The following is a 24276-nucleotide window of genomic DNA, read 5'->3' as shown; positions in this document are numbered from 1 at the left end:
TACTAAACTAAAACCCTCGCTGACTTCCTCCCCACCACTAAATACATTTAACCCTATACACATCACTACAGTAGTCCCCATCATCCTTCCACCTCATTTCACATAATCCTAAGATATCTATCCTCCCTTTACCCATTTCCCTTTTGTTGTTGTCTAGCTTCCCCACCCTCATCATTGTCCATTGTCCTCACATTCCATGTCCCTAGATCGCTGTCTTCTTCTTTTCCGTCTTCTTTTCTTCATTGCAGCTGATGATGATGATGATAAGTATCTGCAAGAATTTCACATGTTGACGACCCCAAGGCCCTAGCCCATCTTGCTGCCATGAACGACACCCGCCCTTTGCAGACTGATCCCTTTCAATGAATTTCCAGGGCTCATTTGGTTGTACTCCATGTTTTCAGGGAAGAGATAGTTGGTAGGGTTTCCCACTTCCATTCCAACAGTGTTTTTTACGTGACACCATCACGTGGACTACCTTTTGTCTGGCTCTTACCCTTCGACCTTTCTGGTATGGGTGGCCCTACCAGGAGTAATTTAGAATTAATCCTGCCAGTGCAGCTCTAGGGGTCATAGGGACACACAATCCTTTCCACTGTGACAAGGTTGTTGCCCAGGGGAAAAGCACTTATAAATATGAGTAAAGTTTTCTTCACTTTGGATATTATCATTGCTGACCATAGATTAAATGACTAAATAACTAAATTTTATTGAAATACGAAATCAGCTGCTTACTTCACTAATGGGAATTCAGCTTTATGGATGATATTCAACCTTTAAAGACCAAATCAAAGTACATAAAAAGAAAAATCTTTAACCAGAGATCAAAAGTATTAGAGAGTAGCCATACTCAGTCTTTCTGATTAAACATTTAAGCACTTCCCTCTTTATTCCTAATTTACACAAAAGAGCTTCATTGATATATTTCCACATCAGCGTTCAGAAAAGCATACGCTTTTAGGTAAAAATTTCTTCAATTTACACACACAACAACATCACACTACAATGATCATCACATTGAATACATAAAGAACATACTAAAGTAAAAAGAATATAGCGAAACCTTACCTGAAATGGCATTGTTAATGGAGCGGGGTTTGAGATATCAGTTTTTGCATCTGATGATGTCTTAACTAAGGTATTACTGGAGGCTGCAACAACGTTCTTTGAATCAGGTTCCACTCCATTGGTTCTGGAAACTGGCTTTCCAGGAGCGGTGTTCACTGCATCAGCACCCTCACCCTTGTTCCCGTCGGATGAAAACTTTGTACTGCCACTTACTTTCACATTCACTACATTTTCTGAGACACATTGCTTCATCCCTCTCTCGTCCCCTTTATACCTAAGCCTGGACTGGCTGCCTGACTTCTTGGCCTTCAAATGCAACTTCTCATATTTGGACCAGCTAAAATTACTTCCCTCATCCGATGACCCCTTCTATCAATGAACGAACAAGAAAAGATATATGTGATTATTATTTTTATCCAGCAAATAAATTTAAACAAAAACCTTTGCCAGTAATCTAGAACTATAAAAAATACGTCAAAAGTATACATACAACCATATGATTTTCAAATGAGAAATCTGTACGATATATTCATTCAGAACAGCAGGTGCATGCATAAATAAAATAATTTTGGCATTAATTCAATACTAAAGGAACATACAGTCCTTGGCATTACACAACATCAGATATAATAGACTAAAATGGAACATTAAAGATAAAATTGAGAATAATTATATGAATCATTTGCAAGTCATCAATGCTTTACACCTTTGATACTGATTTAAAAAAAGCCAAACAATCACAAAAAAGGTTGTGCGTGATCTAATCTAATGTTGCCAAATTCAGCTGCCGTAATGCTACCCTACTATTTCAACCTAAACCCTTTCAACACGAGCTTGCTTAGGATATATGTACTTCAGTATTCACACAAAATCATACAATAAGCTTCATTCACGTGAAATCATGGTGACCCACTTATAAATTGGCTGTACAGTAAATCCTCTTCTTACGAGCACTCAATTTACAAAATTTCAGAGATACGAACATTTTAAAAAATCAAGCGTGCACAAAATAAAGTCTAAACGAAGTATCAATTAATCCGTTGTAAAGCCAGGCACTGCTCAATGTTTTGCCTGCTCTTCTTTCCTGCAGACAGTGAATTTCTGAAGGCTCCAGCCACATCGCACGCACAGGTACAGTCCGGCCAACAAGAGTTATCCCATGACATTTAGAAGGATCTAAATTAGGGTAGGGGGCAAGATTGCCAGGTAATAAAGGGAAACGCCCACCTCACATGTAAACAAAAGGGTTCCGTGAAAAAAGCAGCCAGATGGGACGATGGGCGTGAAGGACCCAAAGGAAGAATCCCCTGCTTTGGTGATTCGAAGAAAGGGCTTGTTTCAGTACTTCATATGCATGTGACAACGTTGCATGACTAGGCAAGCGTATTAGGTGCTTTTAGGGGACAGCGATTGGCTGCAAACCGTGCTGGTGCAGGTTTCTCTGCCCCTCCTTTAGAACTTCGATCGGACAACTCTCGCCGACTGGACTGTAGGTCAGTGGGTCACAATCGTGAGTAAATGCAGAACTGCAATGCAGTGTTCCATTATGCAGGATAACCACACTTTTTGATATGTAGCATAGGTTTATCAATTTACAAACAAGGTCTCGGAATACATCTTGTTCACATGACTTACTGTATTCAGGAAGACATCAACCCTTGATTACATCATGCGGTAGCCAAGGAGTTTGCGTTTTGCGCATGGATTTTGATGACGCTAAATGGTCACTACAATCGGAAGACGAAAAGAAACTGCCGCATAAGTTCGGAGGGCAACAGCTAGGCAGTCAAAAATTATTTTTGCTGGAATCACATTTCCAGCTGATGACTTCAAACCAAACATATACATAGAATAAGATATAATTTTCTGAAAAATTTACCTCTCTGGTAAAAAAAAATTCAAGAGAGCACCATTAATGCTTAATTTTGTTCTAATGATAAGAAGCTATTGTCGCTACGAATCCATCTTTAAATTTGATTTCAATCGAGCTATCCCTGGTAGATGCCATTGTTCTACAGTCTAATAACAGTTACTGATTATTTAGTTTTTTTATAATTGATATGTTATGATTGAGGAAGTGCTGGGATTAAAGACAATCACCTGCATTCAGCCACATTCTTCTATTGATAACATCATAAGAATGTGCTTGTTTTTCATTTATTTGTGCATATTTTAATCACATATATGATACACATGACTGAAGCTATTCTGCAGCTAGACTATAATTATGGGAGATTGAAGAGACTAAAAATTTTGGCGAGGTATTTTTTTTTTTGCTGATTCCTAAAAGATATGCTCTCACAAATTTCATTATTATGAACCTCTGGTTTTTGATCTCGTGAACTTCGTAAAAATGAGTGTCGCTCTGAAAGATATCCATTCTCAATAGTGTGGTTTCCTATTATTTTTTATTGCCTAAATCGAGAGATTATTACTCCTGGAGTATTTCATGCTTGTAGATTTTTTAATGACGATATCTATTTTTTACGATTAAATATTTAATAAATACCATGGCTTGTTAAAACTTATCATTCATTATTGTAATATCTATGTAATGAGCACACACCACTCCCGCTCGAGTGACTAAAATCAGTGCACATACCGCAATCTTCTCTTAGAGCAGTTCTCTGACAAGTCGTATTTTTTTATTTTATCTCATTGGACGGGAAAAATACGTTTTGTAACCGAGGTCGTCATATAAGTGAAAATTTTCATAACTGAGGTTGGAAATACATGGGTTCGCATGGGGTTATTCACGGGACCAAAAAAAATCGGTGTATAAGTGAGGTCATTGCATAACTGAGGGTCGTATAACCAAGGTTCCAATGTATTTGTATTTTTTATAAGTGTGGTGAAGAGGTTTTAAGTTTATGTCACTTTATCATGGAGGTTTGTGTCAATGGAGATAACTTTCTCAAATCCCAGTGATGAATACTGCAATCTGAATTTGAATCGACATCTATAATAGTTACTTATCCACCACATTTCCATGCTATAGAGCCTCACATCAACGAGGCATTAAATTTGCTTTTGGGGAGTCTTTTGGACCACCATTTTCTCTAGGTTGTAAGCGGTAGCACTTTCACTCTATGGCACTATGCACTGAAACAAGAATGCGTTTACCGAAATGGATGCTGGAAGCCAATCACAGCTAATCTACCATGGGCAGCTCCATTTTGGAAAGCTCCTCAGAGCACAGAAACTCCGCAAGCACTATAAGCATAAAAAAATGCCAAATACAACACAAGCATTACCCAACCATCAATATAAGATGGATGAAACAAACCTTTTCATCAGGAACCCAAACAGGATCATCCGAGTCACTGTTGTCATCCAGGCCAAGTATTTCTTCGTCTCCCGATTCAGCATACGATATCATTGGTTTCTGCTTTGCTTTCCTTGAGGACAACTGGCGGCGAGGGGTATCATCTGATTAGAGTACAAAAATAAATCACTTCATTAATGACGTGAATTCTTTCTAACAATGCAAAATTAATATAAATACCAACTCTGATTCAAAACTGATTCCATCACAATGAAATATCATTTAGAAAAATGAAACTCTCCACATGGACCTCGATAAGACAAATATTATACATTTAAGGTTTTCAATGTCTGGTTACCATATTCACTAAAGAGCTGAATCTTTCACTGGCGTGTCAAGTTTAGATTTATTCCTTAGCCACTGCCCAAAGGTGCTGGCACATTTGGGAGCCACCTGTCAATGGCAATAGGTATGAGAGAGGTTCACTGCAGGGGAGTTAGCCAGAGAAACTCTATTGTGAGACCCTCCCAGGTAAGTCTCTCTAGAATATAATAGCATGCACAAATGCCTACAAGCTGATCTTGACTCTGCTGATTTTTTATAAATCCGTTATTGCCTTTGAACTAGACTAAGGCCAGTGGTAGATTGAGCCACCTGGGACTCAACACCCATTCTTTTTCTACTTTTCGTTTCATGCTTTATTCTTATATGACCTCAACCCCTAGGGTCATGTGACAAACACACTGAACTTAAGAGTAGTTTAAGTGTTCCCGAATTAGCCACGGTGATAACTTTACGGGAGTCACCCGCAATGCACAAATGTACCATTCCATTGTACAAAAAATCCTCAGAGAAAAAATCATTTACCTTGACTGGGATTCGAACCCTGATCCCCCGATTTCCGGTCAAGCGCTTTAGCCTCCGTTGCTTAACTGGCTCTCAACAGAAATCAGGGGATTTGGGTTCAAATCCAAGTCAAGGTGAATGATTTTTTTCTCTGAGGATTTTTCGCATACTGAACTTGGAGTTTTATGTATGTATACATTTATGTGCTATTATAACTGTTGGTGTGCTATTATAATAGCACACCAACAGTTAAGATTTCATCATTAATGGTGGGCTGAATTGCTGATGACTGACCATTTTGCCATGGTACCATCCAACCTGGAAAGAGTGTGGCCGTTAGGGGGTCATGTTCTGCTCTTGGAGGAAATGAATTCTACAATTAGCTACGTGACCTAACAGTGGATCACACCTAACTTCTGGTTCCACCTCACTGGTTAACATCCATAGAATTACCATAATTAAAGCAGTCTATCAATTCTCTAAGACTCTAAGGTAGGTTTCCATGGAGTACTTAAGAAATAGAGATGGGTCGATTCTGGTACCTGGTTCTCAGTACTGCCAGTTCTTGGCCTGTGGAACCAGTATCGAGAACTAATCGCATAAAGTCAATATTTTGGAACATCGCATAAAGTCAGCTCGGAATGGTGGCCAGGATTTGAATTTGGCCTCCCCCTCCCCCCAAAAGTCCTGGATCCGCCCTTGAAAACACTTTCATGGTGTTAATCATGGCAGAAATTGGGGAAAAGGTAAATTGAAGAAACCAGGAACCCTAAAGATGTACCTTGAAAAATGTACTTTTTGTGACATAGCTGAGGAAATATCTCCAAGCAATTGAGTTTCATAACTACCTCATCATTACATTAATATTTATCCCTTCAAGTGTACCATCTCACATTGCTACAGGTAGTACCCACCTTCATCGCTGTCACTTTTTCTTTTCTTTCCACGTTTCTTCTTTCCCGTTGATGGTAAACATTCCAGAGATTCAGGTTCCTTTTCCTGAACTTCACCAGCTCCCTCATTCAAAATCACAGCACTTTCACTGATGACTAAATCCGCCTTTTCATTGGTGGTAGACTCTGCATTCTCAATGGTTGCTGACTCCGCCTCAGAAGCATCATTACTCAAAGAACCTTGTTCTTTACTACATTCTACGTTCTTCTTACTCCTATCTCCGCTTCTCAAAGTTTTCCCACTCCTTCCCACACTGTCATTGCTCTGACAATCAGATTCCTCTGATGGGACTTCTCCATCCCCAACATTTGTTCCTTCCAGTTTACTGTCACCAGAGGACTCATCACCATCATTTGAACACAGTCTTTCCTCAATTTTGGAGAGAGGACCACTTTCTTCACTAACACCTGGCTCACTATCCACTTCAGACACACTTCCCTTGCTGCGTGTCGATCGGGATGCTCCCCTTGCACTGGAAGATCTGGGTCGACTACGCTGTCTTGCCTTTTTTTCCGGATTGACATTTGCAGCCTTTTTCTCTTCATTCAGTCGTTTGCTACTGGCAGACAAAATGTCATTCCTTTCTTTAAATGAGATGGTGAAATTGGTAGTGGCTGGCTTGCCTCGACGCATCTCAGGTAACTTTTCACACTTCTCACCTTGGATAAATTTTAAGAAACAATTCAGGAAGCCTGACTGGGCAGACATGATGAAAATAAATCAAACAGCAACTATGAAGAACCTAAAAATAAAGGAGAACATTAATGAGGATGGGAAAAAAACAAAACAGCCTTCTTTCCGACTAAATCCTTGAGCACGGCCTAATACGGTTAGTGAATCAATTCAAGATTGCCAGTTATTGTTGACTCCCAATATTTTGCATTTAATATACACATAATAATGGATATAAATTACGCTTTTAATTATTTCAATCTATGTTCTTTCACCCCCCATATTTTCTGACGATTGTGATGAGCGAGTTTGAAATATAATACCATTTTCTTTCTGGTTGGGTTGAGTGCAGCAAGTTTAGATAAAAAAAAATTATTCCTCTATAGCTTATAGGAAAGAGACATTTTATTCCTTGCTTTTAATGACAATAATTAAGATGCCTCAATTTCGATCGAATATTAAGCTGATGTCCCACGGTCAAATTTGCATCAAAATTTGGTGCAACTGACGCGTGCCTTGTCCCACAGTCAAAATTTCATCCAACTGGCTTTTGGTCCTATCGTTTGTACAAAACACCGTTTTGTCCAAATGGATAATAATACATAATAAAAAAACGCCTTTATTGGGCGAGATTGGGACTAGAAAGTCCCATCTTCCATCTAACCCCTTGTCAAACATGAAATATATGCAGTTAAATACATTGTCAAGTTGCTCATGAAATTAAATGCAGATAAATTACAAAAAAAATAAATAGAAGTTCCATTTTCAATCAAAAATTATAAGTTAACAAGTTAAGTTACCATTGACCAAGTGTAAAAATATGTTAGTGAACGTGGTAAAAACCTAAGGATATTGACTGTTGTCCTTATTGGAAAAAACCCACTGCAGGAAAACGCCCACACAAGAAGGGGGGTGTGAAAAACCTGCGAAAACCTACTAAGAGAGCTAATGTAAACCTGAGTATCTACAAATATGTACAATAAATTACATGAAAAATGTCACCCAGTACCAGTAAAGAAAAAGAAAATTAGATGAAGCCGGAGGAGATAAGTGATGAACCTTTCCTACTGTTCCCATGATGTTACATGTCTCATTGTTGTTCTCGAAGAAGTTTTACGTGTAGTGCCTTTTTGAAGGAGGCGAGTGATGATGATTTACGTAGCGGTAGGACAATGTTGTTCCATTTGCGGCATGCAGTAACAATGAATGATTTATTGAATCTGACTGTCCGATGGTGAGGTATAACGAGTTTTTCATTTCCCCTCGTATTTGAGTCGTGTACTCTACTAAGTGTTTGAAATTCGTCTCTGAGGTACGCAGGTGTATTTGTCGGTAAGATTTGATAGAGAAGACAAAGGTTATGCAGCCGGCGTCGAGAACTAGGTTTAACCAGTTGAGATCGTTAATATGATTGGTGGTATGATCTGATATTTGTAAATTAAATATGAACCTAATGCAGGCGTTGAAGGAGCGGTGAAGTTTATTCGACAGGACCTGAGATATGTCTTGAAAGGCAACACCGGCGTAGTCAAAATGGGGAAGTATTAAAGTCGATATTAATTGCTTCTTTAAGGAGAGAGGAATAATGTTTCTGAAACGAATTAATGGAAATAATGACTTATTCACTGCTTTACATATCTTAGTTATATGAGATGACCAAGACAGATTTTCATCAATGATCAATCCTAGATTAATAACTTCGTCGCAGTACTTTATGGGAGAATCAGGGATGCGCAGTTGCGGTAATTGATCCCTGTCAATTGACTTGAGTATTTTAGGATATCCAACTATAATAGCTTGCGACTTACTAGGGTTTATGCTTAGAAAGTTGGATTTGCTCTAATTGTTGATATTTTCTAGGTCATTATGTATTTAGATTACATATTCCATTGAACAGGCTTTTAACATTTGAATTTAGGTACACTTGGAGATCGTCAGCATAAAGATGATATTTAGAATGATTTATCACTGAAGGGCAATCATTAATGTACAGAGAGAATAGCAGAGGTCCTAGAATAGAGCCTTGGGGCACACCTCTTGCTGTTTCGATCCACCTTGAGCAGAAATCATTTGTAATTACTCGCTGATGCCGGCCTGACAAGTATGATGTTATCCAACGGACTACCGTAGGAGAAAAACCCATGCCTCTCATTTTTGCTGCTAGGATATTTTTGTCTAAGGAATCAAAAGCTTTCGAAAAATCAAGCAAAACGAGTACTGAAACTTCTTTTTGATCCATGGAGTGTCTCAAGTCATCGGTGATTTTAGCTAATGTGGTAGATGTGCTGTGGCCGTGTCGGAAGCCCGACTGAAATTTATCGAGAATATTGTTGCATTTTAAGAAATATGTTATCTGCTCATATACAAGTTTTTCTAGAACTTTGGACAGGATGGCAAGAAAGGATATTGGACGGAATTCTTTTTCCCCTTGGGAATTATTCTTTTATGGAATAGGTCTGATTAATGCTTGCTTCCATTGACTTGGGAAGTGCTTTTGAAATAGAGAGGAGTTGAAAATGTTGGTGATGTATGGGATAATAACAGGAAATAGCTTTTTTATGAAATCTAGTGGTATACCATCAGAGCCTTGTGCTTTAGACTTTATTTTCTTGAAACACGATTCAACTTGTACTTGGGTAATAGGGGAAAATTCAAATTTTTGGTCACTGTTTAATATGCATGTGTCTTTTGAGGCGTGCAGTGTTAGAGTTTTATCTTTGATCTCGGCTTGAATAAGGTTCGGGGGCTGGGAAAACTTATCATTTAAGGAGTTCAGACACAAGTCAGGAGGGATATTGAAGACTTAATTCTTACCTATACCAAGTGATTTAAGTTTGTTCCATAATTTACCTGGAGAGTGGTTAGATTTAGTAACTGAGTGAAAGAATTTGATCTTCGCATTTCTTATGAGCTGTTTCATCCTGTTTCTCAAGTTTTTGTATCTTTGAAATGCATTGAGAGTCATAGTTTTCTTAAACAAGCGGAAGGCTGAATCTCGTTTTGCCATTGATTGTTTTATTTCTGAATTTAACCAGGGTGCGCGTGGCTTAGAAACTCGGATCACCTTTACAGGAGCAAATTTTTCAAGCAGATAAGTCATCAGTGAATTTAGAGTCTTGACTTTGTCATCAACTGAATTAGTGAATTCAATATTGGCCCATGGTAGTGAAAATGCTGCATTAAGTAATTCATCGTCGTTTATTTCCTTGATATTTCGTTGACTTATAAGCTTTTGCTCGAACTTTTTGGCTTTAACTGAGTGAGCAAGGTACAGCAGGTCGTGAGAAGAGATACCAGGAACTGGAAGCTGTCCGTGCGCAATAACCTTTGGATAGGACATGTTCTAAATTTTCATCCAATTAGATGAAACCAACCAATCACAGGGCCTTTGACAAAAAAGCATCGCCAAGCACTAACACACAGGCCACAAAGGTTAAACTTATTTATCGTCTGCATGAGCATTATAATAAATAAATATTAGGGATGGTGGAATCAGATACTTCGGATCCAAATATTTGCCGATATTGCACTTCATCGGATACATCAGATCCAAAGTCGCAGAAGACATAGGACCTGGATCCAAAATTTTAAATAACAGCTTCAGTGAATGCAACACCCCATGAGGGTGGAAAGAGCTCCGATTCTCTCTTCGAATGCGCCGTCGCAGCCGATTCTCGTCCTACTCATGAACCGTTTTGTTTAAAAGCTCTCCCAGAGGTTACGTAGGAGAATTTCAGCCGTGGAAAATAAAAAAAGGCTGGCACACAGTGTGACTCTTCCCAAGAGAATGAACAATCATCAGGGGTATCTCAGCATCAGGAATTTGAAAATGTAGTTGGATCTGAAAATATCCGCTCCAAAAGATTCGGCTCTGAAAATCAAGGACCCGATCCGAAAAAAATCCTAGATCCATCCATCCCTAGTTTTTATTGTAATAATTGTTACAAAATGGTCCTTATCAAAGTAAGAAGACAAGGATAAAATAAAAATACGAATAAATGCTTGTGTTAACTGTTTTCTATGTCTGAGCATACACTTAGTACATAATCAGCGCAAAAATTAAAACATTTTTGCACTGAACAAGTGCAGGTTATTTTTCTCACAATAAGAAAAACGTGGTGCTACCCAAGAATGATGAAGATAAAATGGATTGACCGTGTAAGTAACGAGGAAGTGCTACGAAGCGTGGGAGAAAAGAGAAGCCTCCTAAAAACCTTAAGCAGAAGACAACTTAGTTGGCCACATTTTGAGGCATAGACAACCGTTGAAGGACAAGTGGAAGGGAAAAAGGGTAAGGGATGGCCCCGAATGAGTTACATAGGGCAGGTTATAAAAGATGTAGAAGAGAAGAAATACGTTGCTATAAAAATGTTAGCTAATACGAGGGAGAAATGGAGTGCTGCGTCAAACCAATCTTAGGTTTGTTGACTAATGATGATAATGATGAAAAATATATAAATCCTAAATATATATCCAATCCCTGCTATCTTTAGAAAATACCAAGTAATAAAATAGGTTGTTGTAGGTCTCTTCTATGGAGCATGCATGGAGAATAAGTGAAACATTCTGATGGATAGATGGATAGACACATACAGAATGGGCTCCAGAGGAGCCTGCCAACACACACCATTTAGGTTGTAACAGACAGAATTTTGAAAACCCTATTTTTACAGTGGGTATTTAAATTTAAAAGCTGCATACAGTTCATTTAGGTTACTTGGTAGTAACCTTTTTTGCATGAGGACATTTTTGGACACATCTTCCATTTCTGGCATAATGCGGAATACTTGTCATTTTGGTAAAATGAATGAACTAAGTCCACTGTAGTTTGCTCTATGTTTTTGCTCTTCCTTGGATCTGGTATGACTGCGATGCCTTTCACTCTAAGAAGTTCCCTAGCTTGCTGAATGGCATATTCACAGACATTAAATACTGTGGCTACTATTTCCTACTCCACGAAGTCAGAGCTAGTGTTAGTAGCTGAATTATCTCTCGCACACTGCCTGCTGTGACCAGTTTTTCTTTTAGTAACCCAACTAGCACATCCATATCACTCGCTTTATCAAGACAGGGTTCCCACTCTAACTAAAATGTAAAATTCACGGTTGTTTCCAGGTTTTCACGGTCTGAATGTCGTCAAATTCACGGTCTGCTGATATGCCATTTAAGGTAGAAATATTGATCACGTAAAAATCATCGGCTGCACATTAATTACAAATTTAAAAAACATGACAGCCGCCGTGAGTGCAAACGCAGCAATGAATGTGCTATCTCTCCTGACGCCACCTATTGTTAGGAAAATGCAGGGCCTGGTTGTGAGTGGGAAAATGGAAGTAGTAGGGTGGCAGGGAAGTGAAGAAGTGTCTCATTTTTCACCAGGGTTAATGATCACTTTACCAGTTACCAGTCTTCCAATCACAGGTCAAAGTGTCGTCATGGCACACAGACCAATAACTGCCCTCCAAATACATAGATAAATGCGTGGGCAGTGTCTGCATGTGACTCGGCCTTGAAACATGATCGAAATATCGATTTTTCTTTTCATCTGTCAATCGTAGTTCTAGAACAAATTTGGAGAGATTTTTAAGGTTTTATGATGAAATACACCGCTATTTCCAGGTTTTTTCACGGTAGACTAAATTCACGGCTTATTCTCAGTTTTAAGGTTTTCACGGTTGAGTGGGAACCCTGCAAAAATATCTGTATTATGCTCTTGAAGGAAATCTTTATCCAATACTTTACCAACCTTTTTGTTCAAATTAGAAGTTGCAACTTTCAGTTTCCTTTCAGCACACATTGATTTGCTGTAGGATGCTACTGCATGGAGTTCTAAAGGAAACATGCCCATTTCCTTGAATTATGAATTTATTTCTCCCAATTATGCTTTTTCTTTCAATGAATCTTTGTCCAAATCTACAATACTATCATCACTACCAGCAATTGGGACAAGCAGTACGGGTACAGAAAAAACTCAAAGGGCACAAAATATTTGAGCTACCTTTACCTTTATCGGAATGAAAAATTAGTCTCAAACATTTTTTCAGAAAGTTTCATTTAAAACTTCTTATACACATACATGATAACGCTATCTTATGAAATACAAAAGTTACAATTCTGGTTCTGCAATGTTAGGCAATACGGGTGGCTCCTCAAGGGGGGGGCACCCCCTGCACCCCCAAATGTATGCGGCGCTACTCCAATGCCATAGTTTGGGTCGTTATGGTGTATTTATCCACTTTTTCTCTACATGAATTACATATTTCTTGTCCCAGGATTGCTTCAACAATATCTGGTATGCTATTTAACTTGAATGAAAATGCTGGTGTTACTGTTTGTAGTGATTTACTAATTTTTTCCTATGACATCGAAATGGATCATAGCAAGTAATTCAATATGTTTTATATTCTTTAAGAAGAGGGTTTTTGGTGCTTACAAATAATCAAAATAAGTTCAGAACTTAAGCCACTCCTGAGTTCAATCATTTGTCTTTCTGATGTACTTAAATTTAGGAGATTCACTAACTGCGTGTAGCTAGTTTCATGACACTCTGTACACTATGTTCTCATAGACTACAGTTACCAAGCTCTTGATACTGGGACATTATAAAGGCATCTGCCTACATGACAATGACAAATGATTGTTAACTGAGACAGAAAGAAAATATTGTGTATAAAATTTTCCTTAAGGTTTACATACCTGGTTTCTAGAGATGGAAACAAATATTAACAACAAAACTTATAGGAAAAAAACTTGAGGTTAACACTGCCGAAGTTGAATGGGCAAATGGAGTAGAAAAAGGGCAAACAATACCTACCTCCTGAGAGAAAAACTACTTTGTATAAATAGTTAAAGTGGCAGGGCTTATTCAGTTCATTTTCACTTTCTGTTCAATGAACCCTGTTCAGGTCTAAAATACACATGCGGTTACATAGTTACATTATTTTAATCTAACCAGATATTTTTCTCAGCTCAACTATAAAGTTAAAAAGTATCATTTCTTCAAAGAAGATACTGCGACAAGTTAATTTCTAGTCCTCATTAGAGTAAAGTCTGGTCAAGGTTAGACAATGTATCTTCTCCTCACAAAATAATTTCTAAGTTGTGAAACGTTAATGAAGTAAAACACATTAGTGAAGTTTTTGACAATAGGGTGGTTTCCTATAATTTTTTTATTGCCTAAATTGAAAGATTATTACTCCTAGGGTACGTATTTCACGCTTTTAGATTTTTAAATGACGGTATCTATTTTTCGCAATTAAATGAAAAGTGAAAATTTTCAAGAGCGCGAAAACGCGACGCGTAAGTATGAATGCCGGGAAATTTCTCCGTATGACATATTTCTGGTCCCCAGTGCTGCCCTGTGAGGTGACCTTGAGGCGAGGCTTAGCGTTGATACAACGCAGGCTGCTAGCGGGTAGCTGAGTACCCTGCTGGCTGGTAGCGCTTGGCTTAAATAAGGATTATTAATACCTCATCAAACGAGGAAAACTTTCCGACCTTAGCCAGTTTTAATAAGTGATTATTAAGACATGTTTCCCTGAGCTCTGCACCTCATGCATGCATTGGTAACCTCAGACGATGTAAAACTCCTATCTTCTCCTATGGAAACTAGGTCCCTGTGACGTCACGTGGAGTGGCATCGCATGGGCGCCAATCTGACCCTTTTCAAATGAGGATAAAAATGGACCATTGCCATTCGTCTAAACCGGTATTTCTAAAACGAAATAATTTGTGTATTATGAATACACTAATGGTGGGTAACGAATCGCAATCAATACCTTTCGTTTTCTTTGATGAAGGAAACTACCCTATTGTCAATTGATACAAATTGGAGAAAGTTAACTTGTATTGACATATATCCTGTATTTTTATGTGTTCTATAAAGCAACAATCAAGTTATCCCTAGCAATTACAGGTAAGCTCTATGAATTCCTTAAAATATTCCTGTTAAAAAATATATTTTCTTTTCGGAAGAAAAACAACCTGCACTTGTTCAGTGCAAAAATATTTTTATTTTTGCGCTGATTATGTACTAGATTTATGTCATGAATATTTGCTCAGGCATAGAAAACACTTAACACAAGCATTTCATCATACTTGAAGGAAGACCCAACGCTGAATACCGGAGTCATTAAAAGAGATTTTTTGCATAAAAATATTTTTAACAACAAAGGAAGCAAAAAGCCATGAATTTTATTTTTACAGGTGGTGGGTCATACCTTAAGGAATATTAGAAAAAATAATTCAGCTTGATTCACATATTGCCTCAGGTCAAAATTTGATGTTTTATATAACCATGTTTTTGATGCAAAATTTTATAAAATCTTATGAAACATCTGAGTTAAGAGAATTTTCAATATCCCCTAGGATATTTTTCAATTAGTATTTGGAATCCTCATGACTTATACGGTAAACCTGCATAATTTCATAGGAATTGGATGAAAAGTGTGGCTGTGGCAAATTATTTCTCTCTGGCGGTACCAGTGCCTCTGGAGACCGGATTCATTGAAAAACTGCAGTTTCACCCAAACTCCATATGGTCGTGAAAAAAAAACTAGTAGAGATAACCAAGAAATATTTTACATTTTTTCATTCTCACATGGAAGGATGAAATTCGCCAAGTTTCATCAAAATTCGAGTCGGTGGGTGTCATGCCTCTATGAACTGACATGGAATGACCCATTATCAACATACTTTTCCACAACATCAGCATACTTTCAACTTCATCGTGCCGGATAAAGAACAGGCTATCAAATACCAATGAAATATAGCATTCAATATGACTCTTTAAGAATAAATATTCAGAATGAAATTAATATAGAAACAGCCATCAGCAAAATATTTAACTTGATTTATGATACGATCTGACTTTAGTTGCAGAGACAAAGCAGCTAGAACAACTATAAAATAGGAGTTCCACCAGGAGGCTACAGATAAATCCAACTCCAAATACCTTACCTTTTCATTACTCGTTAATTCTTTAAAGCCATTCTTCCTTTTCTTTAGCCAACCAATTCCAGAAGTTATATCCAATAGTGATCTAGGTGTGCCTTTTTACTTCAATCTAACCTTTGCTCCTCACATTTAATATATCTCTTCCATAGCTCTGGCACTAGTTGGACAACTACCCAGATTAAAGAAATACAAAGAAGTCTGTCTACCTCTGAAATCCGTCATTTTCGGATCTGTTATTCCATTCAAAGATTACTGTTTGCTCATGTGGTTCTCTGCTTGTCTGACTAATCTCAAAGAGCCCCTTCACTTCCTCATCAGCATAGTAAAATATTGTGACCCCCTCCATTCCAATCTCCTCCTTCTTCCTTGAGATAGTTGCCTCACAATGTAGACACATTTAGTGACCTCAAATTTTTCCACCGAATAATTAATGGCTGCTTCAGGTCTATTGACAATCTACTCATAAAACACCATTCTTTCTCTTCCATCTACCTCACCACCTTATCTGGTTTATCGATGACCCAGAAATCCCTTCCCTACCGGCTACTTATTACCTACTATTCCCTCAAAACCTGCATCAAACATTCCATCATTCCCAACAGCCAACAACATAATTACCCTCTTCCTTCCCTCATCCCTGAATATTTGTTTGCCATTATGGATGAGGTTGTCGTATCAATGGATATATAGCACGGTATATTAGAAAATATGTTGTGTTATTGTGTATGATACGTTGTTTTGCTAAATTTGCGCCATTTTCATCTAATCAACTGTTTAACTCCTATGTACAGGTCTTACCGACTATCTTTTTGGATTACATGCTAAATAAATAAAATAAAGAGAAATAAAGACACGCCGGTTGGGTTTCATATAAACCATACTAAAATAAAACTAGAAATTACTGGAAATGGCGGGGAGAAAAAGTGGTGGGTAACATATGTATCAAAATGAATACAATTTTCATCGCTGAATAAGCATTTCGAAGGTATTTGAACTTGGAATTCCAAAAGTTCGAAAGATAAACCGACGCCAGCACATTCGTGATACATTCAAACGCCCAAAGAGTTACAGATTTTCAAATTTAGTATTGAATGGCATAAAGCATACAAAGTTCAATGTATCATACGGCCTTTACGAGAAGTTAAGTAACATAAGACATGTAAATACAGGCAACGCCATTCAACCTTCCACACCAACAATTGCAAATAATTTTTAATAAAACATTATAATCATACATTAAAAGACTGAGTTAAATTTCAAAAATGTGTTCAGAGTATTATAAATATTAAAAGAAAATACTTAGAGCACAAAAGAAGACAAAATGAACACATAGAAAGTATTTAAGTCAAAGATATGTTTAGGAACGTCAACAACATGGACTTAAGATGTCAATGATAAATTTATTGATACATGATGGATCGGAATATGACTTACCGAATACAGTTACAGAACTACCATTATCTTCTCCACCTTTGAGAATCCACATTTATTCGTAATAGCGATCAAAACAGTGAAAAGTAGCCTCACGGGTATATCCACACTCCAACACTTATGTTTAGTCAATGATACCAACCGAAAGTTATCTAAAGAATTTCTCGGAAAAGGAAGAGCGCCAACCGCTGGAAGTAACATTTTTAGGTTATTTTTGCTATCTATTGAAGAAAAACACGTAATACCAAGATTATTACATCACAATGTATTCTCCATGGGTAATACATACGCCATAGGGTTTACATTAATGTGGAGAGTATTTATGACACATGCCTTTTTATGACATGCGCCACCAACTGTACCCATGAACTCTTTTCCTGTACACTGTACAGCAAGGCCGTGAAAGAAGTATAGGCCGCCGGCTTACCTAATGTTGTGGATAAGACACCGCGTGAAGACCTGGGGCGCTAGTGAAAATTCATCAAGTTCAGCATCCTATTCGATATCCTTCATGCTATTACCAACATAATCCTTTTAGTGTGAATTACTTTTCATTGGCAAAATAAAGAGCAGTGCAGCGGAAGAAACATATTTTAAAATTGTGAAATGTTATCTGCGGATATATATGAACGATATTTTACACGGATTAATGCATATTGTGCAAAAGTAACCTACGCCACTGTACTATGCGAACATTGTGCAGTTGCTTCACCTGCCTGTGTTGTTGTTGACAGAAACATTCGTTTTGCTCGAGGTATTACCAGTATTACTCAGTTATCTCGTTATCTGGACAATTAAAACATGAAAATAAGTGGAAATAATTATGGATGTTCGATATTTGAGTAAGGAAGGATGTGCCCTTGAATTGAATTTCTATCATGTTGAGGTGTGAATGTTGGACGTGGTCAACTCAATGGAATAGGTAATTATTTTAATTAAATTCTATGACTAGAACCTCTTTGATTGTGCACCTTATCCCATTTGCTTTTTTCTTCATAGTGTAATACATATATGCTATTATTCATCAATCACATATAGCATGAGACATTGGATGTGTATGGTGTATTCAGCGAAAATTGGCGTATTCTATTGAAAAAAGCTCTTCAATTTCTATCACGTTGAGGTGTGAATGTTGGATAAAGATCAACTCAATGAAATAGGTAAGAACTCTAATTACATTCTATGAATATGACCTCTTCGAATGGGAACCTATCTTATTTTTTTCTTCACAGTGAAATTTATGCTATAATTCATCAGTCGCGTATAGCATGAGACATTGGCTTTGTACGCTGGACATGGTTAAGTGAATATTGGCAAGATCTGTTGTAAAATGCTCTTGGATTTCTATCATGTTGGGGTGTGATATTTGGATAAATTTCAACGCAATGGAATAGATAATGATCTTTGAAATTTAATTTTACGATTACATCCCCTTTGATCTGAACTGGAGTCTTTCTCTAGTAGAACTTTTTTTCTTCGCTGTGTAGTCAATGGTTTCATTCATTATCCTCTTCTATCGTGAGACATTGGATTTGTATGATTGAGGTTCTGAACTGTTGGGTGCCCTTTACTGTTGAAAAATCGTAATTTTAATATTGTTCAAAAGTGGTACACCCATAGCTGGTTCTGATACTAAATATCTACCAAATTTTAAAATTGATATAAGTTTCTTTATGGAATAAGAATTCTTATGTTTGGAAAAACTGGCTCATAAATTAATGGTGTTGTTTCAGCTATACTTGTGGCAGTCCTAATGGAGCTAGAGAGCTGGTGGCCTAATGGAGGCCATGTTGCAGGTTATTTTATGCTAATTCTGTGATGTATTGGTGTGTTTTGTTTATTGAATTGTTATGGGTTGTCATGGTGTGGATCTTGAGAATAAAGACCGTTCTTAAAAGTGGCTCCTTATATTAATGTGCAGACATTACATTTGGCGACGAGGAAGCACGAATTCACATAATTACGGTCAACAGCGGAAGGGCGTAGCCGTGATTGTGCGTGATCGTGATAGTAAAAGTACCAAGTTCGAGTGCAGGAAGATAGATTTTTTGGTGACGGCGAAATGGCGGGACTCATCGGCTCAATGAATGCATTTGACGCGGCTGAAGAGACGTGGTCTTCGTATATTGAGCGTTTAGAACTATTTTTTGATGCAAACGACATTAAGGACGAGAAAAAAGTGCCTACCTTGTTAACAGTAATTGGGCATAAAACTTACAATTTAGTAAAAAATTTGTGTGCACCAGATAAGCCGGCAACTAAGACATTTGAACAATTATAATAATAAAATTATAATAATTAATTGAACAATTAATAGTGCAGCTAGTAACAACGCACTTAAGTCCAAAGCCATCATTTATTTCGGAGCGTTATAAATTTAGTTTACGGAGCCAGCGGGAGCACGAGTCAATTTCCGATTATGTGGTACAGTTAAAGGAACTTTCAATGTTTTGTGAATTTAGAAATAATCTGTCGGATTATTTGAGAGATAGACTGGTCAGCGGTATCCGTAATGACGCAATTAAGAGGCGGCTGCTGGGGGAAACAGACCTTACTTTTGAAAAGGCAGTAACGATAGCTACCAACATGGAGATGGCTGACCACGATGCAGCGACGTTGATGGCGCGAGGGAATCCACAAACAAGTCAACTTAACTACAACGCCAGGCGGAAGGGTTTGGCGACGACGTCGGCGGCTATGGGGACAACGCATCGCAGTGGCAGCTGTTCTCACGTGAACCGGCAACAACAACGTCCCACAAACCAAAGGAGGGAGGACACAACTAGGAGGGAGGAGAGAGTGTCTAGTGATGTAAAGTGTTATTGTTGTGGAAAGTCAGGCCATAGGGCCAATATGTGTAAATTCAAGTCATACAAGTGCTATAAGTGTGGCAAAGTAGGCCACTTGTCACAGGTTTGTCGAAGTCAAGATAGGGGTGTGTCAAATCCAAAGCCTAATAATTTTAGTACTAAGCCATCTAATCACTATTGTGAACCCTGTGATTCTAATGATTGTATGCTAAACAAGCCTACTACTGACGATTCCAAGCAAAATAAGCCAACTAATGATTATATATATGATTTAACTAATCTATTTAATGTAAGTAAAGCTAATGAGGTTGATGAAACCAATGATAGGGTAAGGCCTATTATGGTAAAATTGCAAGTTGAAGATAAGCTTTTGTATTTTGAAGTAGATAGTGGTGCTTGTGTCAGTGTCATAAATGAACAATGTTATCAAGACAATTTTACTTCAGTAAAGTTACTAACAAGTAAGTACCAATTTGGTATTAAGCTCATATACAAGCCAGCCTATCAAACCATTAGGGAAATTGAGCGTAATGGTAAAATATAGAAATATATGTAAACAGTTATCCTTATATGTAATAGCTAAGGGAGCAAATCCTTTAATGGGCAGAGACTGGATCCGTGATCTTGGGTTGGTAATTAAAATACCTAGTGGGGTTAGTAATATTATTATGAGCACTAACTCAGAGCATTGTAGGGATGTATGTAGTATAATAGATGCAGAATTTAAAATAGTTAATAGTTTATATCAAAAGTTTCCTGAGGTGTTTACTGATAAATTAGGCTGTTATAAGGGTGAGCCAGCTAGGTTAGTTTTAAAAGATAATGTTGTGCCTAGATTTCTGAAGCCTAGGCCGATACCTTTCTCCCTGAAAAACAAGGTAGAGGCTGAGATAGATAGATTGGTAAGGGAAGGTATTTTGTCACCTGTGAGTGATAGTGAATGGGGAAGTCCCATTGTTCCAATAGTAAAAAAAACCGGGGAATTACGTTTGTGTGCAGATTTCAGGGTTTCTTCACTAAATGATTCGCTAATCATCAATAGACATCCAATACCTAGGATTGAAGATCTTTTTAATACGTTACAAAAAGGTAGAACTTTCTCCAAAATGGACCTATCCCAAGCTTATCAGCAGATATGCTTAGATGACCAATCAAAGAAATTGTGTACTATAAGTACTACAAAAGGGCTATTTATGTACAATAGAGTTCCCTATGGAGTGGCCTCTGCACCAGGTATTTTTCAGAAAATAATGGAAACCATTCTCGCTGGTATTCCAGGAGTTGTTTGTTTCCTTGATGACATTTTGATTACTGGGGAAAATAATGATGTTCACAAGGAAAGGTTATATGAAGTTTGCAATAGATTAAAAGTGAGTGGTCTCAGTGTGAGTAAAAAGAAGTGTGAATTTTTCCGCAAGTCAATTGAGTACTTGGGTTATGTTTTGAGTGAGGATGGCCTAAGTACATCGCCATCTAAAATAAGCGCTATTGAAAAGGCGCCTACTCCCACTGATGTTTCACAATTAAAGGCATTTTTAGGTATGGTTAATTATTATGGAAAATATGTGCCTCATTTATCTACTATTGCAGCACCTTTGTATAGTTTGTTGAGGAAAGATAGTGTTTTTGAGTGGTCAATCTCATGTGAACAAGCATTCAAGCTAATCAAGAATAAATTAGTTTCAGCTCCAATATTGGCACATTATGACCCTAACCTACCGGTAAGATTAGCTACTGATAGTTCTAGCTATGGTTTAGGCTGTGTCTTAAGTCAGTTACAGAAGGATGGTTCTGAGAAACCAATCTGTTATGCATCAAGGACCTTATCAAAGGCTGAAATGGGGTACAGTGTCATCGACAAGGAGGCTTTAGGTATTATTTATGGTGTGCGAAAGTTTAATCAATATTTGTATGGTAGAAAGTTTACTTTAATAACTGATCACAAACCATTGATATCTATTTTTGGATCAAAGAAAGGTTTACCTGCTTATGCAGCAAGCAGACTTCAGCGCTATGCGCTGTTCTTAACGAATTATGACTTTGATATTAAATATGTTAAATCACAGGATAATGCAAACGCCGATTGCTTATCTAGATTGCCTTTGAATGTAAAAGAATTTCAGTTTGAGTCAGAGGATGTAAATTATGTAGGTACTTATTTGCAATTTATTCAAGAGAATGACATACCAGTTGATTTTAATAACGTTATAGAGGAAACAAAAAGGGATGTTTTGTTAAGGAAAGTGTACAACTATGTATTGTATGGTTGGCCAAATAACCACTCAAATATGGACAATGAATTAAAACCGTATTTCCAGCGGCAAGGTGAATTAGCTATTGAAAATGGTATTATTGTTTGGGGGCATAGGATAGTTGTACCTCATAGTTTACGTAAGCCATTATTAACTGAGTTGCATTGCGGACACCTTGGCATTGTTAAGATGAAAGCCATGGCTCGTTCGTATTTTTGGTGGCCAGGTTTAGACTCAGACATTGAGAATTTAGCCAACAGTTGTCCACCTTGCTTGTCTGTGAGGCAGAACCCTAAAAAGTGTAACCTACATGTGTGGGAGTATCCCAAGAGTGTGTGGGAACGTTTACATATTGATTTCTTAGGGCCTGTAAGTAACAAACTATATCTTGTTATAGTAGATGCTCATAGTAAATGGTTGGAGGTGGAAGAGGTAAGCTCAACATCAGCTAATCAGACTATTACAAAATTAAGTGCTTTGTTTGCAAGGTTTGGTTTACCGCAACAAATAGTTTCAGATAATGGTCCACCCTTGATGTGATGTATTGGTGTGTTTTGTTTATTGAATTGTTATGGGTTGTCATGGTGTGGATCTTGAGAATAAAGACCGTTCTTAAAAGTGGCTCCTTATATTAATGTGCAGACATTACAAATTCCAGTTTTACAGATCACATTAAATGATCTAGTCTGAGTAAGGTTACAGGAATGAACTGAATTTTACAGTCAGAGTGGAACATGTTTAATTTAAATTTACTTCAAGGGAGTCTTGCAAAGTTTTAGGTGTAACAGTTTCTCAAGGGCAATATTCAGAATTATGTACGTATGTTTCAATCAATTGGTGATCAGTTGAAATGCTATTTTGCACTGCATTGCTTGTTATTACTTAAGTTATTTTCTATGCCACATTTTGCTTGGCATTGTCACTCATTCATTTTATGATTTGTTGAGTTGAATATTCACAAGTGGGGTGTGGCCACTCAGTCCAGCTAATAATTAAGCTAATAAATGAATCACTCAACAGATTTGATCATCATCATGACATAATGTAATAGCTTAGCCATGTGGTACTTAATTTTATCTTCAATAAAAATGTAAGGAAAAAGTCTCACCAACAGAGAAACAAGATTGTCGTTCATTATCTGGTTTTAGATTAAGTCTTGTGAAGTACCGACTCAGAAAGCCTCAGATAGGCCCATAGTCATGTGCATCTATTTTATCATCATAGGTTCTATGTCATTATGCCTCAAACTCCTAAATTATGACTTAATTTAGATGTTCCACCTGTCAAAAGAATATTGTTTAAATGTCGAGAGTCATCAAATTTGAAACATCTCACTCTCCAAATTTTCAAGTTCCCCCACTTTAGGTGTTTCTCAATAGGCACTTGTCTATTTTATTTATGTCAACTCAAGCTGATTTTTTAATTCAGTTGACATTTTTTTTCATTTGAACCTTGACTTCCAGCCTGAAGAAGCAGACTGGAACGCCTGCTATACATGCCATCTTCAGATGGATAAATGCAGCAGAGAACTTGAAAGAATGTTGCATAACCCTTCTGCAAAACCTTCTATCTAATACTTGTATCTCACTGGAAATAGCGTACAAAATGTTGGTATATGACACCTTTCCCATCTCTGCAGCTCAATTAAGACAGCACAAAGAGTGATGAAAAATATTTGTTCTCCCTTTTTTGTCAGTTTATGAAAATATTACTTAGCCATATTTCTGTAACTGCTTCAGATAAAAAATTGAAAATTTGGTAATTAATGCTCCAGCACTTGCAATCATTGTAACAAATTTCCACAAAATCTAAAATGGTGAGGTAAACACTTTATTTTAAGTGTGTTGCATTGATATGGAATGGCTCGTGTTGAACTTGATGGAATTGACTATGTACTTTGATATTCATATCTATGGCCATCTCTCTTTTACCAGGTAACATATTGTCATTTATCTTTTTTTTTACCTTGACAGTATCTGAATTGATGCCATTCATCACCCAAGTACAATGTGAAACCTTAGAT

General features: G+C 37.4%; 2 protein-coding genes and 1 long non-coding RNA gene across 4 annotated transcripts in view; 2 read left to right on the top strand and 1 right to left on the bottom strand.

The window, feature by feature from the left end:
* Positions 1-17573, bottom strand: part of LOC124162020 — a 35636-nt gene extending 18063 nt beyond the window's left edge. Inside the window, exons 1-5 of the mRNA XM_046538345.1 lie at positions 17481-17573; positions 17195-17379; positions 6094-6875; positions 4355-4497; positions 1069-1437 (exon numbers count right to left, since the gene is read on the bottom strand). Coding sequence (XP_046394301.1) covers positions 1069-1437; positions 4355-4497; positions 6094-6841 — 1260 coding nt within the window. The 5' untranslated portion in view covers positions 6842-6875; positions 17195-17379; positions 17481-17573. The remainder of the gene's footprint in view (positions 1-1068; positions 1438-4354; positions 4498-6093; positions 6876-17194; positions 17380-17480) is intronic.
* Positions 17574-18069: 496 nt separating this feature from the next.
* On the top strand, positions 18070-18583 carry LOC124162019. 2 transcript variants are annotated; one of them, XR_006865471.1, is made up of 3 exons: positions 18070-18113; positions 18230-18351; positions 18424-18583. It is a non-coding gene; the product is annotated as an uncharacterized LOC124162019 (long non-coding RNA). The 2 variants fall into 2 exon arrangements; XR_006865470.1 differs by having other exon boundaries at positions 18085-18113; positions 18191-18351.
* A 424-nt stretch (positions 18584-19007) lies between these two features.
* On the top strand, positions 19008-22793 carry LOC124162593. The gene is made up of 3 exons (XM_046539175.1): positions 19008-19468; positions 19507-20462; positions 22651-22793. The coding sequence occupies exons 1-3, from the start codon at positions 19254-19256 to the stop codon at positions 22791-22793; spliced, it is 1314 nt and encodes a 437-aa protein (XP_046395131.1). The 5' UTR covers positions 19008-19253.
* The last annotated feature ends 1483 nt before the right edge of the window (positions 22794-24276 follow it).

The sequence above is a fragment of the Ischnura elegans genome, chromosome 7 (genome assembly GCF_921293095.1).
Source record: "Ischnura elegans chromosome 7, ioIscEleg1.1, whole genome shotgun sequence".
Lineage (NCBI taxonomy): Eukaryota > Metazoa > Arthropoda > Insecta > Odonata > Coenagrionidae > Ischnura > Ischnura elegans.
This window is presented reverse-complemented; position numbering and strand designations above follow the sequence as displayed.